The sequence below is a fragment of the Schistocerca piceifrons genome, chromosome 1 (genome assembly GCF_021461385.2).
Source record: "Schistocerca piceifrons isolate TAMUIC-IGC-003096 chromosome 1, iqSchPice1.1, whole genome shotgun sequence".
Classification (NCBI taxonomy): Eukaryota; Metazoa; Arthropoda; class Insecta; order Orthoptera; family Acrididae; genus Schistocerca; species Schistocerca piceifrons.
The window spans coordinates 172449847-172469710 of NC_060138.1; the positions used below are offsets into that span (position 1 = coordinate 172449847).

General features: G+C 40.8%; 1 protein-coding gene across 2 annotated transcripts in view; it reads right to left on the bottom strand.

Annotated features, from left to right (window-relative positions):
- Nucleotides 1-678: 678 nt before the first annotated feature.
- LOC124795675 (HEAT repeat-containing protein 6) overlaps nucleotides 679-19864 on the bottom strand; it is a 71407-nt gene continuing 52221 nt past the window's right edge. For both annotated transcript variants that reach the window (XM_047259750.1, XM_047259759.1), the window contains 4 exons: nucleotides 19687-19830; nucleotides 13065-13142; nucleotides 10662-10877; nucleotides 679-1025 (listed from right to left, as the gene is read on the bottom strand). In XM_047259750.1, the coding sequence (XP_047115706.1) occupies nucleotides 756-1025; nucleotides 10662-10877; nucleotides 13065-13142; nucleotides 19687-19830 (708 nt within the window). In that variant the 3' untranslated portion in view covers nucleotides 679-755. The remainder of the gene's footprint in view (nucleotides 1026-10661; nucleotides 10878-13064; nucleotides 13143-19686; nucleotides 19831-19864) is intronic.

The window sequence follows — 19864 nt, forward strand, 5'->3', positions numbered from 1 at the left end:
TTCTTCACTCCTTTTTAGTTTTATACATCATTTATTTTCTGACCTTTCCAATTTTTGCCGTTGCCATCCACCTCCCACCTCTGCTGCATACAATGCACTTAGCTTTTCACTCTTATTAACTTGTGCACAATATTTTAGAGATAATCTCTGTCTTGCATAATATTCTTTCTTCTTCAATTAAGCTCTCAGATTTTCAAATCTCATAGGGTGCAGACTCCAACAACCAGTCTTTCCTTCTCAACGCGTCCGGTAAGTCACCCCGGTTTCAACCCTTCTGCCACAAGATAGCCTCTGGCGCCAAAAGCTTGCAATCGTAAAACCTTTCTATATATGTGTGTCGTCCTTCCTTCACTAGGTGAGTAGATGTTTTAGCTATCCAATTACATGATATTGTCAAATATTTACTATTTTCATTGTTAAAAGAACCTTTCTTCCCTCTATTTCAAATATTGTTACAATTCATATTTTATTAGTACAAGAAAATAAATCGGAATCTGTAGACTGCAAAAATTATGGAAGATTATTAATCTTTTCATTCTACCTTAATTGAAATTGTTACTTAAAAAAACCTTGCTTTAAAATGATATTTATGCCTAAATACAAATATTTTTGTGTGTGGGTGTGATGCTGATGTTGGAAAAAGAATGGGGAAAATATTGGGCCATAGTAAACTATCAGTAAACAATATATAAACATATTTTATTCTGTGTGAATACGTACAATATAAAAATTCACTGCAATAAAAGTTTAAAAAATTATAAAAATGTGTCACTTTCCACAGAAAACACTCTCAGCAAAAGAGAAGCTGATCTTTTCTGGTCAGCACTGAGATTCTGATTGCGCAAAAAAGAAGAGATGTAATCAGCAGTCTTCATCAGGTTAGCAGTTTTCTCTGGAATCACATTTCGTTGGAATCTGGTAATATTCTGCTGAAGTACATCAATATTGAACACAACAATATCTTCAAGAAGAGTCAGATCAGCCTCGGAAACCAGATTTGCCAGGTGGATCAGTGTGTGGCATATCTGCAACATAAACATTTTACACGTTGGATCAAAAATATTATCACAGATGGTGGATTATATGTATTTTGGTAAGGATATGGGATATCAAACCAAGATCATACTTATATCTAAAAACAAAGATGATGTGACTTACCAAATGAAAGCGCTGGCACGTCGATAGACACACAAACAAACACAAACATACTCACAAAATTCTAGCTTTCGCAACCAACGGTTGCCTCGTCAGGAAAGAGGGAAGGAGAGGGAAAGACGAAAGGATTTGGGTTTTAGGGAGAAGGTAAGGAGTCATTCCAATCCCGGGAGCGGAAAGACTTACCTTAGGGGGGAAAAAAGGACGGGTATACACTCGCGCGCACACACACACACACACACACACACATACACACACACACACACACACACACACACACACACACACACACACACACACACATATCCAGCCACCCATATACAGACACAAGCAGACATACACAGAGGCAAAGAGTTTGGGCAGAGATGTCAGTCGAGGCGGAAGTGCAGAGGCAAAGATGTTGTTGAATGACAGGTGAGGTATGAGTGGCGGCAACTTGAAATTAGCGGAGATTGAGGCCTGGTGGATAACGGCTGTGCCAAGATGTGCTGGCCGTGCACCAAGGCATGTTTAGCCACAGGGTGATCCTCATTACCAACAAACACTGTCTGCCTGTGTCCATTCATGCGAATGGACAGTTTGTTGCTGGTCATTCCCACATAGAATGCGTCACAGTGTAGGCAGGTCAGTTGGTAGATCACGTGGGTGCTTTCACATGTGGCTCTGCCTTTGATCATGTACACCTTCCGGGTTACAGGACTGGAGTAGGTGGTGGTGGGAGGGTGCATGGGACAGGTTTTACACCGGGGGGCGGTTACAAGGGTAGGAGCCAGAGGGTAGGGAAGGTGGTTTGGGGATTTCATAGGGATGAACTAACAGGTTACGAAGGTTAGGTGGACGGCGGAAAGACACTCTTGGTGGAGTGGGTAGGATTTCATGAAGGATGGATCTCATTTCAGGGCAGGATTTGAGGAAGTCATATCCCTGCTGGAGAGCCACATTCAGAGTCTGATCCAGTCCCAGAAAGTATCCTGTCACCAGTGGGGCACTTTTGTGGTTCTTCTGTGGGAGGTTCTGGGTTTGAGAGGATGAGGAGGTGGCTCTGGTTATTTGCTTCTGTACCAGGTCGGGAGGGTAGTTGCGGAATGCGAAAGCTGTTGTCAGGTTGTTGGTGTAATGGTTCAGGGATTCCGGACTGGAGCAGATTCATTTGCCACGAAGACCTAGGCTGTAGGGAAGGGACCGTTTGATGTGGAATGGGTGGCAGCTGTCATAATGGAGGTACTGTTGCTTGTTGGTGGGTTTGATGTGGACGGACGTGTGAAGCTGGCCATTGGACAGGTGGAGGTCAACATCAAGGAAAGTGGCATGGGATTTGGAGTAGGACCAGGTGAATCTGATGGAACCAAAGGAGTTGAGGTTGGAGAGGAAATTCTGGAGTTCTTCTTCACTGTGAGTCCAGATCATGAAGATGTCATCAATAAATCTGTACCAAACTTTGGGTTGGCAGGCCTGGGTAACCAAGAAGGCTTCCTCTAAGCAACCCAAGAATAGGTTGGCGTACGAAGGGGCCATCCTGGTACCCATGGCTGTTCCCTTTAATTGTTGGTATGTCTGGTCTTCAAAAGTGAAGAAGTTGTGGGTCAGGATGAAGCTGGCTAAGGTAATGAGGAAAGAGGTTTTAGGTAGGGTGGCAGGTGATCGGCGTGAAAGGAAGTGCTCCATCGCAGCGAGGCCCTGGACGTGCAGGATATTTGTGTATAAGGAAGTGGCATCAATGGTCACAAGGATGGTTTCCGGGGGTAACGGAATGGGTAAGGATTCCAGGCGTTCGAGAAAGTGGTTGGTGTCTTTGATGAAGGATGGGAGACTGCATGTGATGGGTTGAAGGTGTTGATCTACGTAGGCAGAGATACGTTCTGTGGGGGCTTGGTAACCAGCTACAATGGGGCGGCCGGGATGATTCGGTTTGTGAATTTTAGGAAGAAGGTAGAAGGTAGGGGTGCGGGGTGTCGGTGTGGTCCGGAGGTTGATCGAGTCAGGTGAAAGGTTTTGTAGGGGGCCTAAGGTTCTGAGGATTCCTTGAAGCTCCGCCTGGACATCAGGAATGGGGTTACCTTGGCAAACTTTCGTCTTTCCCTCTCCTTCCCTCTTTCCTGACGAGGCAACCGTTGGTTGCGAAAGCTAGAATTTTGTGAGTATGTTTGTGTTTGTTTGTGTGTCTATCGACGTGCCAGCGCTTTCATTTGGTAAGTCACATCATCTTTGTTTTTAGATATATTTTTTCCCACGTGGAATGTTTCCTTCTATTATATTCAAGATCATACTTATATGAATATAATAGACGGAAACATTCCACGTGGGAAAAATATATCTAAAAACAAAGATGATGTAACTTACCAAACGAAAATGTTGGTATGTTGATAGAGACACTAACAAACACAAACACACACACAAAATTCAAGCTTTCGCAACCCACGATTGCTTCATCAGGAAAAAGGGAAGGAGAGGGAAAGACGAAAGGATGTGGGTTTCAAGGGAGAGGGTAAGGAGTCATTCCAATCCCGGGAGTGGAAAGACTTACCTTAGGGGGAAAAAGAGACAGGTATACACTCGCGCGCGCCCACACACACACACACACACACACACACACACATCCATCCGCACATATACAGACACAAGCAGACATATGTAAAGGCAAAGAGTTTGGCCCAAACTCTTTGCCTTTACATATATCTGCTTGTGTCTGTATATGTGCGGATGGATGTGTGTGTGTGTGTGTGTGTGTGTGTGTGTGTGTGTGTGTGTGTGTGTATACTTGTCCCTTTTCCCCCTAAGGTAAGTCTTTCCACTCCCAGGATTGGAGTGACTCCTTACCCTCTCCCTTAAAACCCACATCCTTTCGTCTTTCCCTCTCCCTCCTTCTTTCCTGATGAAGCAACCGTGGGTTGCGAAAGCTTGAATTTTGTGTGTGTGTTTGTGTTTGTTAGTGCCTCTATCAACATACCAACGCTTGTTTGTTAAGTTACATCTTTTTTTTTTTTTTTTTTTTAGATATACAAGATCATACTTATATTCACCTGGAATAGTTTGGGTGAACACAGAAGACCTTGATCAGGAAACCAAGCTCAGAACTTGTGAACACATTATGTTAAGACTTTAGCTGACAATAAAACAGAAAGTAAAATCCAACAAAACAAAAAGTAAAACCCATTTCAAATGCCACCAGAAATATATGAAAGACTGTACTAATTTTCACATTTCTGGAGTCAAGTGTTCTCTTCTGAGAACTGGAGACATGGAAATTGGTAACTGTTTGTGGAAATTTAACAGCTTCTGTTCACTTAGAAAACTGGGCAAGGAACAACAAAGTAACAATGAATGTGGAGAAAGAAATTGATTAATACACAATGTTCAAGAAGGTGAACAGAAAGAAGCTGTAAATCAGTCTGATGACCATAATGCAGTCCACTATTATTATTTGTGAATCTGCTGCAAAACATCATAAACAAACAGGTGCATCTGTAAGTGAGAGAAGGGGGAGAGGGGGAGAGAGATCAGCTGAATCACAAAGATAAAAACTTTTTGTTCCCAAGATATAAAACATTTTATCACTACCTGCCTTAGGGAACACTGAGACATCAGGTACAAGAGTGTCACATATGCAAGCGAAGTGGTGCCTGAAACAAAGACATCTGCAAGAGTGGGCGAGTCAGCTAGCAGCTAATCAGCCAGATGTCAATCAATGCGTACAGAATTTAGCTGAATTAAATTTGGGATTTTCCCATAAGCATAACGTACAAAATTTTCTGTACCATCATCATCACCCTATATGACCAAATGTGTGTTCATCTAAATTTCGGCACCTACTGACCAACACCTCCAACCAAATGTCTGTAATCCAGCCTACCTTGTCAAAGACGCCAGCCACTTCCTATACCAACTCTTCACCGTCCCTACACCTTTACCTCCTGGATCCCTACTCGTCACTGTTGACACCACCTCCCTATACACCAACATCCCTGATGCCCATGGTCTTACCGCTATTGAACATTACCTCTCCCAACATCCTTCAGGCTCCAAACCCACTACCTCAATCCTCATACACCTTACTAACTATATCCTAACCCACAAGTATTTCTCATTTGGAGGGGAGGTATACAAACAAATCTGCAGCACAGCAATGGGCACACACATGGCACCCTCCAATGCCTACATTTTTATGGGCGATCTACAGGAGACCTTCCTAGCCTCCCAAAACACCAAACCCTTAGGCTGGTTCAGGTTCATTGTTGATATCTTTATGATCTGGACCCGGGGCCAAGACACCTATCTTCGTTCCTTCACAACATCATGAACACCTTCTCTCCCATCCACTTTGCATGGTTCTCCTCAACACAGTGTGCCACCTTCCTAGTTGTTGACCACCTCCTCTCTGATGGCTCCATCTGCACCTGTGTCAACATTCAACCCACCAACTGTACCTGCATTCTGATAGCGGTCATCCCTTTCAGACCAAAAAAATTCCTCCCATGTAACATGGTTACCTGCGCGCAATATATCTTCAGTGACAAAATCTGCCCTGCTCAGTATTCTAGGGTCTCACAAAGGCCTTCAGATAGGCACTACCCTCAGACCTAGTCTGCAAACAGATCTCCTATGCCATTTTCTCTCACAATCCCAATCCTCCCATCACCCTCAAAAACTAGCCACAAAGTAGTATCTCCTTCGTCACCCTGTACCACTCCAGACTGGAACAACTGAACTACATCCTTCGCTAGGGCTTTGGTTACCTATCATCGTGCCCTGAAATGAGGGACATCCTACCCGAGATACTTTCCACCCCTCGTAAAGTGGTGTTCTGTTGCCCAGCCAACCTCCACAACATCCTAGTCCATCCCTATGCCACTCCCAATCCCAACCACTGGTCATAAGAATCATATCCCTGTAGAAGACCCATGTGCAAAACATACTCAATTCACCCACCCAACACTTCCTGTCACAGGTTTATCCTACCTTATCAGCAGCCGCGTCATCTGTGAAAGCAGCCGTGTCATTTACCAGCTCTGCTACAATCATAGCATAGCTTTTTGTATTGGTGTGACTACCAACCACCCGTCCACCAGGATGAATGGCCACTGCCAAACAGTGGCACAAGATGCAGCTGAAGGTAACACACTTGATTTCAATGGCTGCTTCACTACCCATGCCATCTGGTTTCTTCCCTCCACCACCAGCTTTTCTGAACTGCACAGATGGGAGTTACCCTTACAACACATTCTCCGCTCCCGTAATTATCCTGGCCTCAACCTACAGTAACACACTGTCCCCATACCCTCCACCCAATAGTTTCCACCCCCAATGTTGTGTCCTCTCCTCCCCATTCTCATCTCTCACTCTGTTTATTTGCAAATCTCTGCCAACGCATCCACCTGTCTTTCCCTGCTCCTTTCATTTTTTGCTCCTTTTTCCCCCATCTCCCTGCCCCACAACCTTCTGACATTGTGTCTGTTGAAGTCTAGTCCCGGTACATTCCACCAGACAGCATTTGTCTCTCTCCCCACCCTTACACTATTATCTCCTCCCTTTCCCCACCCCTCCAGATTGCTGCTTGCATCCCACGTGATGTTGCATTCCAGGCCGAGATGATGGACTTTGGACTTTGTGGTCGTGTGTGCGTGAGGTGTGCTTACTTTGTGTGTGTGTGTGTGTGTGTGTGTGTGTGTGTGTGTGTGTGTGTGTGTGTCTTGACCGACAAAGCTGCGGCTGAAAACTACACGTGTCTTTTAATCATGCCTGTCTGCAACCTGACGGGTCTTCTTTATGGTAAGTAGCACTCTGTCTTTTCCTACATTGTTAATATTTGGAGTTTCCACCAATATTATTTTCAATTTAGAAGAATTATTTTCTGCCTTACCTCTCTATAGCTTAAGTAACCAGCCATATAAATTTGCTGTAATTTAAAAGCAAATGCAACTGAGCAATGTAGGACTATCCTACTTGTTCTTACACCACTCCTGATGTCAATATTTGTTTCTTTGTTGAACTCTTTTTATTAGTAGTTTCTATACCATAATTACATAACACAAGATTTCTTATTCACACAGTACCCTGCTGAACTTTATTATTCACAGTACAGTGCACTAGTTGATGATAACACTAGTATCTTTAGTTCATATGGAAACATTTTATTTGAAGAAATATGCATAATTTATGATACCAGTTAACCATGTGCACATTGTTATAAGATGGAAACGCTCATTCTCCTTCTTCACACAAATGTTTTACTTTCCTGAGAACTTACCATCTGAAAAGATATTTTTATTTAAAACTGTTGCGTTCAAGAAAGTATGAATCAAAAAATGTAATTCTTTCTAAAATTCAGTGTTATAGTTTAGTGTCCCAAATTTTCCTGCTTCTAAAAATATATCTTTTATTAAAATAACCCATTAGTTTGTTAATTATTTCAGTTAGAAAATTTCACTTTCTAGAAAATTCTTAGTAAACTTTGGGATTCCCCATACAAATTAAAATTTCCCTGTCATTCACTAGAGATAAGAACACAACTTTATAAATGACAAGGAAAGAATTGTAGAAAGATGGAAAGAATACTTCCCAGAACTGTTGAATCACCCAGACCCAGATGAGATGTTACCTGCAGATACTATGGATGAAAGGAAAAATGAAGAAGAATAGGAAGTTAGTTAATAAGACGTGAAGATAGCAATCAAAGGACTCAGAAACAACAAAGCCCCAGGGGAGGACAGAACAACATCAGAATTAATCAATGAGGGACGTGAGAGCTTACACTTAAGAGATATATAAACTGATGCAGTTGATATGGGAGAAGGAGACACTGCCAGAAGAATGGAAGTTGGCTATAATATGCCCAATATACAAGAAGGGAAGCAAAATGGAATGTGGTAACTACAGAGGAATCAGCTTGTTGAATGTAACGTATGAGGTACTGTCCATCATTATCCTCAGAAAATTGCAACCATTCATGGAGAACAACATACAGGAGTACCAAACTGGCTTTTGAACAAACCGATTGACAATAGATCACATTGACAGTAGATCAAATTTTCACACTAAGACAATTGTTTGAAAAACACTGGGAATATGATAAGGATATCTACAGCCTGTTTGTCAATTTTCAATGTGCATATGACAGCATCCACAGGAATAGCCTATACAATGCAATGCGTGACTTCAGAATTCCTGAGAAGCTAGTGAGAATGGTGCAAGCTTGTATGGAAGGGCCAAAGGCAGCAGTACATTTTCGAGGAGTCACATCAGAAACGTTTGAGATTGAGACAGGCCTCAGACAAAGGGATGCTCTCTCATGTGCTCTGTTCAATGTCATGTTAGAGAAAGTACTAAAAGAGTGTAGGCAACAGGAGGGGGCTGGAGTACGAATGGACGGTAACTTCAATTGCCTTGCATATGCAGAGCACCAGTTGAAAGGAATGTGCCAAAAAATGGACAATTATGCACAGAAGGAAGGGCTCAAAGTGAATCAAGAAAAAACAGAGTTCATGCAATTAGGAAGAAGACAAGAGCAGGAAGAATTTCTTGAGATAGATGGCAAGAGGTTCGAGAGTACACCAGTTCAAATACTTGGGATCTTGGTTTACAATGGACAACAACATAAAAATGGACATCAGGGAAAGAATAGCAGTGGGAATGAAAGGTATCCATTCCCTCAGAGAGAAACTCGGCTCTAAATCGATCTCAGTGAACACTAAGATGAAAATCTATGGTTCAGAAACATGGAGCATGACTAAGTGAGAAAAGGAAAAACTACTAATATTTGAAAGAAGAGTAATGAGGAAGATGTGGGGACCAGTTTTAGATAACGGAGAATGGAGGAGAAGGAAAAACGAGAAAATCTACCTTCTAATGCGACAACCAACTATCGTAAAGAAGATAAAGAGCAAAAGAATACAATGGGTAGCCCACTTAGCCCGTATGCCAGATGGAAGACAGGCGAAGACGGCACTAGAGGGGAAACCAAACACCCCATTGGACGACCAAGGCAGTGCAGGATGGACAACCTGATGAAGGACCTAGCAGCCCTGGGGACTGAAGACACCTGGAGAATCCAAGCACAAAACAGGAAGGGATGGAGGCAGTTTGTGAAAGCAGTGCTGGTCTGCAGGGCCTTTGATCACACGATATCTATCTACCTATCTATGTATCTATCATAAAGTAGTACCTACTATTAGTACATTTTTGTCATTTTCCAATTATACAGCTTTTGCTAAATTTACTTCACTGCTTATTGTATCTTGGTATCTTTAATTTTGTCTTGTATTTTAACATACAAAATGTACCAGTAGTGTATCTTAACTGTTTTACAGCTTCTGTAGTATGTTCACCTATGTTCAAAATGTTCAAATGTGTGTGAAATCTTATGGGACTTAACTGCTAAGGTCATCAATCACTAAGCTTACACACTACTTAACCTAAATTATCCTAAGTACAAACACACACACCCATGCCCGAGGGAGGACTCGAACCTCCGCCGGGACCAGCCGCACAATCCATGACTGTAGCGCCCTAGACCGCTCGGCTAATCCCGCGCAGCTGTTCACCTATGAGCAAGAGTCTTGCACAAAGCCTAAATCAATGTTTGATAGTTAAAATGTAAAGTAGCATGTCACGCAGCCAATATCTAGTCATCAATGAGTGTGTAACCATGTTCAGTTCATTAGCTTTTAATTGCTGTAAAGATATATAGTTATATTGTTGATCACTGCCACTTGTCTACTTTTTGAAATGTCTTCTACTGGGTACAGCTCACCAATTTGTGTTACGATACTGATGCTTATACATGCTAAAAATTTAATGCTCTAAATTGAACCTTTTGGTAGAATGTAAATAATCTGGAGTAAAGGAGACAACTAACTGACTAAAGGACACATTGAGTCAGCAACAGGAATATGCAAGAGAGAGAAAAATGTTTTTTTTTTTTTTTTTTGAAAGTTTCCTTTCTCTTTTGTATGTGCCTGTCAATGTCTCAACTCTTCTGATATTAAAATTACATACTGAATTTAGTGCTATAAATATGAAGAGAATGAATAGTAAATTCTGCAGAGTTTTGTATGTTATTAAATAATGCTTTATCATATCCAATACTTACAGGAGTTAAAATTAAAGGACAGATTCGATGAGGCAGAGGCATGCAAAACAGGTCAGTAAGTTACACAAGAAAGTGTTATGATTCATTGTAAAAATTTAAAAATTTTATTTAAAAAGAAACATGTATGTAAATAGACAGTGACAGTCCTCTTGTAATGCCAGAATATATATCATACAGACAATTTACTGAAAGTCTATATATCAGTATTTTGGCAAAGTTTGCATCTCTACTTGCAATACAGTTAACAATGTCTACATGATATGCAATATGTAACAATACTGTCTCAAAAATTGTGTTCTCCACACAGATTTACTAAACCATTGGACTAGGTGCTTGGGGAAAAAATAAAGTGGTAATTTTATTGTTTTGTGGGAAGTATTGTCTAGAGGTGATTAAGAGCACTATTGTAAATTAATGATACCTGTTGTACAAGATTATCTTGATGCTGGTATTCATTGAAGTCTTCCATATTGTGAGAATTCTCCAGTGCATGGATCAATGCTATCCAAACATTTATGTAGTGACTTCCGTACTGTTCTCTTGTGGAAGGGGCTGCTAAAGCAGCTGCTGCACTAATCCTTACTTTGAAGTTACGAAAATTCTGTACTAATTCCAACAATGTGTGGAAAGCAGATGCCTGAAAAAATTACAAAAACAGACTATCATATAGAACTCTGTATCTAAAAGAAATCTGTCTGTTACAAAAGTTTTCAAATAATATGCCAATCCATAAAAATTCTTAAAAAGCTTCTAGAAGTGTCTTCTCTTCAAACCACCTGCCGTGCTATTGGAGGTGGTGTTTCCCATCTGCACTAATCCACATTAAACGACTCCCCAACATTGATTTTTTTCCTTGTCTTTATTTTCCACAACTGGTAATATTCTTATGCTGTAATGCATTTTCCTAATCCTTTCCACATACTTTCTGTTAGCATCTATTCACTGCATTATTCCTACCCTGCAAGTCAATTATTTTCCACTGATCATCAATCCCTCTCTTCCTGTCTCTCTGAAGTTTCCACTTAGATTTCAATCAATTTTTTCTGAACAAGAATGGAAATCTGAGAGCTGATAAATCTCTTAGTTCTATTCAGGTTTTCTGTTCATCATTCATCACATCTGCTTCAGTGTGAGTGATAATTCAATTTCCTACAGTGCATTTGAGCTAATCTGGATTCCTCTCGTAATACTTGTCATTTGATACAATATTTCAAGTTGTCTCCTCTCACTTTGAATCATTTTAAACTGCTGAACTGGTATGCAACTATAAGTTTCTGCATGACTATAAAATTAGGTGTGACAGCCCTACTTCTTGCTAAATTTCCAAAAAAAGTATTAGAATATGGCGGTCATCTGCCTGGAACATTTGTTTCAATGTAGATTTGCTTACTTTGCGTAGATCTATTGTAGATGGTATACCATTACATTTCTTTGTTCTGTCAAACTGTTCATCAAGCCAGATACAGTTATGCAGTTAGGTTGGTGGTACGGAGAGGGTGTACTGTGTAACACAGAATACGATGCTTATTGCTAATTTTACACTCACAAACTTTGTAATTTCTTTAAAAAATTCTTCAGTGTATAAAATAAAGACATCCACTGCTGAGGAAAGTGATATTTACGGAGTCAGAAAAAACTGTGAGCAAGTATAAATGAATCAGGAGCTACAATACAGTTATAGTGTGTCTGACAAGCTTATGAAAATGCAGTGGGACTTAATAATCACAGCCAGCCAACCATAGTTCATGATCAGCGAACAATGGAAGGTTTGTCCACTGAAGTATATGCTATTTTTGACATTAAACCCTGCTGCGCTCCTGTGGGCTTTTCAAAAAGTAAATATGCTGGTTACAGTGCAAATTTCAATTTCCCCCGCCGTATAGTATCAACGACAGATGTCATATGTTCTTCTGTGAGAGAAATCAACTGTTTGTGTTTGCTACACAAATAAATATCCATGAAGGAAGAAATCAATTTTAAACATCATCAAAATATTCAAACAATACGCAAAAGAACGAGGAAAATAATTTCATGCAAAATTCTAGTTAATAACACCTAATGCTCTTAAGTTCAATATCAATATAAACACTAAGAGCAAAACATTAAAAGTGAAATAGTGCAATTCTCTTTTTTTACAATGTCAATACCGAGGTGCTGCAGACATTTTCAATATTACATAATTTGCACTTTCACAAGCAGTAGTGTAAAAAACTGAACAGTAATTATAAAAGTAAATGGAACAAATATAGTGAATGAGCATGTATTAGATCTGACATTCATCTTACGTAATTTTTGTCCTTTTTATGTGAAGTATAAGTTTATTTTAATAATTGCATTGCTTATGCTCAAACTGAGAAATTCTCACCACATTTGATTTATATTACACCTATTTACATGATCAACAATAATGAAGTATTGCCCCTGCAAAGACAGACAGCACCTTATACTGTATATTATCACAATCGTTAAAAAGATGATTCAACTCTTCCATTTCCACTAATTCAGATGGAGAAGCATACAGAAGTATTTAGCTATAGCCTGTGTATGGAACCATCTGCTTTAATGATGCAGAAAAACCGTGAGAAGCTAATTCACAATTGTTAGATAATAATTATGACTTTCAAGAGTTAATACTTGAATATTCTATCCAGTTCTTATGAACAATAAAAATAATGTTTTAATTGACTGCTATCACATGAGTCCACAACTCAAAAGTAATAATAACAATCATAATAACAGAAGACTTCCCTATTTGGAACAGTCTTAAGTCTTGTGTAACTAAATAACACCTAAATTTTCTGAAAAATAAATTAAATATTTTTACCAGCCATTCTGCATTTTCTGCATAAAGAAATCTGTTTCGCAGCACATTTCCAATTGCATAGCAAGCATTCCACCGTACCTGTGGAAAGAAAAATATCGGTTTTTACCATGCAATGCAACACCAGTGCAACAGTTTGTAACAAATCATGTTAATTAACTAACATTCTGAGCAAAACAGAAATGTAGAAAATTTTTCAACACATCTTTAAGTAAGCAACAAAGTCTGCCAATGCTAGAAAAGAGAAACTGCCAGATGAACACTAGTTATGCTGCAGTTCATATTGATCATCAGAATTAACACTGCTCTTTTCTATTTGTGGACATGGCGAACACAAGAAATTTAAACCATGGGAAATCATATGATTTCAGCATGTATGTACAGGCACATGCAATGTAGTGTAATATAGGGTTAAAAAAGTCCTACATTATTTGACTACACACAACACGCAATTTAAGCATTGCTACCCACAGCAACTTAAAACAGAACAACCACAGAAAGCTAGTCATCCAAAAAGCAGATACTATAGAAAAGGTCACTTCCAAAATCCTTATGTGGGCCATTCTAGATAACTGTTCCTTTGTCTGGCATCCTTATAAAACAGAATTAATAGTAGAGAGGGGGGCAGTGGGGGTCCTTAAATTGGACCTGTGCAATAAGCTACAGGTTTGTTTCATCAAAAGAACAATAAAAGGCAATCCTGTATCATTTTCATCCCAGGGGTAGTGGGCATTGATTACACTGGAAGCAATTTGGAGTTTGCTGCTGTATTATGTTATGAAGTGTGTATCATACAGATAACTGTGACAAATGCTTGGACAGTGTACTTTGGTGCTGTATTTTTGTCATTGTGGATGAGTCTGGAATTAAAGGGTTGGTAGGGAGGAAGGAGGGAGGGAGGGAGGGAGGGAGGGAGGGAGGGAGGGAGGGAGGGAGAGGAAGATTAGGGTTTAACATCCTCTTCACAAGACCATTAGTGATGGAACACATACTCACATTACGGGAAGGACACTGATGATCTGCTTTCACAGGAATCATTCTGGCATTTGCCTCAAGTTTTTTTACAGAAACAAGGTAAACCTAAAACAGGATTTGAACAACTATCCTCCCACATTTAATTCAGTGTCTCAGCATTGTGCCAGCTTGGTCAGTTACTTGGGATTTGACCGAGCATGTCTGGTGAAGAACTTTGTGTCTCTACCTTGCCAAGTAAATACTGATTACTTTCAGTTCTAATATTTGGGATACCTGACCTTAAAGTTGTCAAAAAGATAATAAAACTTCTTCCCTCATACATATTATAATGGCCACAATAGTAATATCAGAGAAATTTGGAGTTATACAGAGAAGAACAGGCAGTCACTTTTCCTCAGCATTATTTGCAAGTGTAATAGGAGTACTACCTGCCACATATGGTGAAGTGGTAGTGATGTACAGTTTCGTATGGGGTTATTAATTAATCAGCATGTGGGCACACTTCTGTAAACCTGCAGCAAAATTTATTACATGCTTCTAGCACAATCACCAACAGCATGCTAGTGACTTACAAGCTGCCCCCCCCCCTTTTTTTTGCATGAAATGTAGGGGGCCAGCATGCAAGATGCAAATATTGTAGCATCCTGTTGTTTTTATTATCATGGCATAACATTTCCTCTTCTATTCTCAAAGGATGAAATACTGTGTAACAAAACCATATGTCCAGAAGACAAATAATACAGTCCATTCAAACTCTATCAAATTATGCCGATATTGCACTTTGTACAAAGACATTTTTAATGTTTTCCCTTCACTGATAGCTCTTAACTGCATGAGTTTAGTATGAATGGACCTGTCCGGTCACACAAGGCACTATTGGCAAACCACATATAAGGGTTTTTCCTGTTGCATTTGCATATGGAGAATAACTGCTCAAATACGTTTGCAAGTTCTGTAATTACCTTAATCTTGTCTCTGTGATCCCTAAAGAAAAGAAATGTAGGGGAATGTGGTATTTTCCTAAATTCTTCACTTTATACAGGTACTTGAGACTTCACAAGTAAGTTTCATTGGGATAACTAGCATCTACATCCAATCATCTGCGAAGTCAGGTTTTTCAGCATTTCCGTTATAGTCTCCTGTTAGTCAGAAAAACCTGAGGCCATTTTCGCTGCCCTTCTTTGTGCATATTAGTCTCCCACGTTAGAATTTGGTATAAGACCAGTACAGTTGGCCAATACCTCTCACTGTATTGTATTTTAAGTAATATTAACTATGCAAATACTGCATGCTAACACTTGAAAAATCATTTAATACGAATATATTTCTTAGGTCAATTAGAGGTATGAACACGCAATGACAACAACTCAAAAAAGAAATAATGTACAATGAAAAGTCCAGGTTGGGGTATCAACAATATTATGAAAAGGATAGATTGCTACTCACCGTAAAGATGACACATTGAGTTGCAAACAGGCACAACCAAAAGACTGTTACACATGTAGCTTTTGGCCAAAGCTTTCTTCAAAATGGGAAACACACACACACATTAACACAATCAAGCACACATTACACACACAACTGCTATTTCCGGCCGCTCTGGCCAGAAAGCAACTGTAGCCCACCGAGTGGGAGCAAAAGTCAAGAATGGGACAGGAAACAGGGAGGGATAGCATGATAAGGGTGGGGAGAGGAGTCAGCACTGCCTGGTGGAGCATGTAGGAAATCAGGAAATATGTGGAGGACAAGGCTACCAGGGCATTCATTATCAGGTGGTGGAGGCAGGATTGTGAATGGACAAATGTGGTGGAAACTGCTGGGTGGAGGGTACAGGGGCAGTAGGCTACCATAAATTAATGCCAATACCATTTTGGGAGTAGTGAATATGTTGTAAAGATAATTCAAATCTGTGTAGTTCAGGAAAGGTGGTGGTAGAGTGGAACATCCAGATGTACTGGGTTGTGAAGCAGCCACTGAAATCAAGTGTGTTGTTCAGTTGCATCCTGTGCCACAGGAAGGTTCACTTCGGTTTTGCCCACAGTTTGGCAGTGGCCACTCATACTGGTGGACACTTACATGCTAGTCATACCAACATAAAAAACTGAGCTGGTATATGACATGGATGCTTTCACAGGTGGCCCAGACTCTGATGGGGGTAGGATAATCCTATGACAGGACTGAAATACGAAGTGCCAGGTGGATGGATTGAACAAGCCTTGTACCTGGGTCTTCCACAGGGATATGAGGTGGGGTGGGTAGGATTTTGGGTAGGGTGTTCTCATTTTAGGACATGACGACAGATAATCAAGGACTTGACAAAGGATGTTGTTCGGCTGTTCCAGTCCATGGTGGTACTGGGTGACAAAAAGGGAACTTCTTTCTAGCTGGTTCTTTGGGATGGTGGGAGGATTGAGGGTGTGTGGGGTTGTGGCAAGGGGAAACATATTTGTGGACTAGATCTGTTGGATAGTGTCTGACTGTGAAAGTCTTTCCAAGACCTTCAGCACACTGGGCAAGGCAGTTCTTGTCACTGCAGATACACCATCCCAGGGTGGCCAGGTTATATGGCAGCAATTCTTTGGTGTGGAAAGGAAGGCAGCTGTTTAAATGCAGGTACCATTTGGAGGGTGGTGGGTTTAACACGGACAGAGGTGCAGTCATCAGAGAGGAGGTGGTCAACATAAAGTAAGGTGACATGCTGTGCTGAGGAGGTCAGGTGAAGTGGATGGGGAAACGTGTTAATGTCATGAAGGAATGAGAATAGGCTCTGAGTCCAGATCATGTAGATATCATCAATGAACCTGAACCAGACCGGGGATTTTGGGTTTTGGGAGGCTAGGAAGACTTCCTCTAGATGGTCCATAAACATGTTGACAGAGAGTCCAAACCCACTACTTCATTCCCCACACATCTTACTAACTTCACCATAACACATAACTACTACTCATTTGAAGGGAAGGTATAAAAACCAATCTGTGGCATAGCCACGGGCACCTGCATGGCATCCTTCTATGCCTACCTTTTTATGGGCCATCTACAGGAAACCTTCCTAGCCTTTCAGAACACCAAAACCCTTAGTCTGGTTCAGGTTCACTGATGATATCTTCATGACCTGGAAAGAGAGCCATGACAGCTTATCATCATTCTTTCACAGCTTCAACATCTCCCCTCCCATCTGCTTCACCTGGCCCTCAGCAACCAATCGTAACACCTTCCTGGATGTTGACCACCTCCTCTCTGTTGGCTCTATCCACACCTCCGTCCATATTAAGCCCACCAAATACCAACAGTACCTGCATTTCGAAAGCTGCCATCCCTTCCACACCAAAAATCTCTTCCAGGGATAGAGTATCTGCAGTGACAAGAACTCCCTTGCCCAGTACACTGAAGGTCTCACAAAAGCTTTCACAGACAGGCCCTATCCCTCACAACTAGTCTGCAAACATACTTCCCATGCCATATCCCCACACTCTCCCAATCCTCCTACCACACCCAACAATCAGCTAGAAAGTACCACCCTTTTCATCACCCAATACCAGCCTGAACTGGAACAACTGAACCACATCCTTCATCAGGAATTAATCTATCATCATGTCCTAAAATGAGGGAAACCCTACACAAAATCCTTCCAACCCTTCTCATAACCCTGTGGAAGAACCATGTGCAAGACCTGCAAATCCACCCGCCCAGCACTTCCTAACCAATCTCCATCTCACAGTTATCCTTACCCATCAGAGGCCGGGCCACCTGTGAAAGAGGCTATGTCACATACCTGCTCTGCTGCAATCATTGCACAGGTGTTTTTTTTTAATGTGTTGGTATGCCTAGCAAGCAATTGTCCACCAGAATGAATGGCCACCACCAAACTGTGACCAAGACCGAAGTGGATCATCCTGTGGCACAACATGTAACTCAACATAACACACTTTATTTCAATGGCTGCTTCAGTACCTGAGCCATCTGGTTCTTCCATCCACCACCAGCTTTACTGATGTATGCAGATGGGAGTTATCCTTAACACTTTCTCTGCTCCCGTAATGATACTGGTCTTAACTGACAGTAATCTACTTCCCCACAGCCTCCACCCACCAGTTTCCACCACCACTGTCCTCTCATCTCCTAATTCATGTGCCTCACCCTCATTGTGTGTCACTCTTTGCCAATGCACCCTTCAGTCTTTTCCCCATCTCTGCCTCTCTCCTATCTCGCTCCCCCGCTCTGTTCCCCCCCCCCCCCTTTTCCCATCAGTCTTTTGAAGCTGTGCCTGGCTGCTTTATCCTACCACCTAGTCCCTGAATGCTCTGCAAGGCCATGCTGACCCCTCTCTCCCCACCCATACCCTGCTATCCCTCCTCTTTTCCTGCCCCACTCCCAATTGCTGCTTCTGCTCAATGTAATACAGTTGCATTCTAGTCGGAGCAGCCAGAGACAGCTGTGTTATGAAATGTGTGTGTGTGTGTGTGTGTGTGTGTGTGTGTGTGTGTGTGTGTGTGTGTGTGTGTGTGTGTTTCTGTCCTTTCTGAAGAAGACTTTGGCCAAAACCTGAATGTGTAACTGTTTTTTCACTGTGGCATCTGCAACTCAATATGTCATTTTTATTGTTGAATTGAATTGAATTTTATTTTATCCTGTAAGATTACATTGTGTACAGTAAACGTACATGTAAATAGTACATGTCAAAGTATTAACATTCTTTATCACTTATTTTTCTACACCTTTGCTTACATTTTTACATCACTGATAATGAATAACAATATATACAAATTTAATGGCATAAGTATTCTGCAACACTGTAAAACTCTTTTTCAATGAGATAGTCTTTAAGTTTCTTTGGAAAGTCATTGTGAAGTACACTATCTTGCAGGTTTTTGGGCAGACTTCTTAGTCGTCTGATACCAGAGTACTGGGGTCCTTTTTCTGTTAGTAGCAATGTAAGAAGTAATGCACTATTAATTTAAAGAGAACTTCAAGCTTTTCAGAAATGCAAGACACTGGCTCTGATGATAAAAGATTGTGATGATCAAACACAATAAATGGGGGTAGGATGGGGTAGTTACTGATAATCATGAATTTACCGAGGGATTCCTAAGTAGATGTCATTTTGGTGAAACAAGGAGAACATAGTTGTAAACAGCAGATGTATAAACGGTAGTTGCGTCAACAAATCTGTATTTTCTTCCATAAAATAAAATTAGTTAATGTCTACGTAACGAAAAGAGTAACTCTCTCAGCAGGAAATTCTTCAGTGGTTATTATGGAAGTGGAGGAATAAAATATTAATAGCTGGTAGTGCAATTACAGCAATTACTCGCTATAAAAGAAGAAGCAGAAAACTTTCATAATGTGACTGGCATGCTTGGTATGAATAAGAATGGAGTATTACAGTGTGCATAATCAGGAATTGTAACATATAAATAATTTAATCAAATCAGTGAGTTATGTCATATATAAATGAAAATGGTGTTATAATAAGGGGGAAGCAGTTATAATTTAACATCCTGTCTGTGTCCAGGGTGGCCTGACATGGATGTGACACCCCCCCCCCCCCCCCCCCACACCCCCAACCAAATCCTCACGGTCAAAAAAGTGCTTCAAATTTACATTCGTTCTGTACTTTACAGATTTAGAAGGCACAGCACAAACCTGATACCTTCATATTGTTTCCTGTAGAAGCATTGTGAATTAAGACTTTGACAGCAGCTTGAACATTTTCCTTCACAGCTTGGTCGAACAGCAGTTCATTGTTTAAAATTCGCAAAAGATTTCCAACTGCTCTCACGGCACTTGAGCGAACCTGAAAATTACTGAGTTATTAAAACTTCTATTTA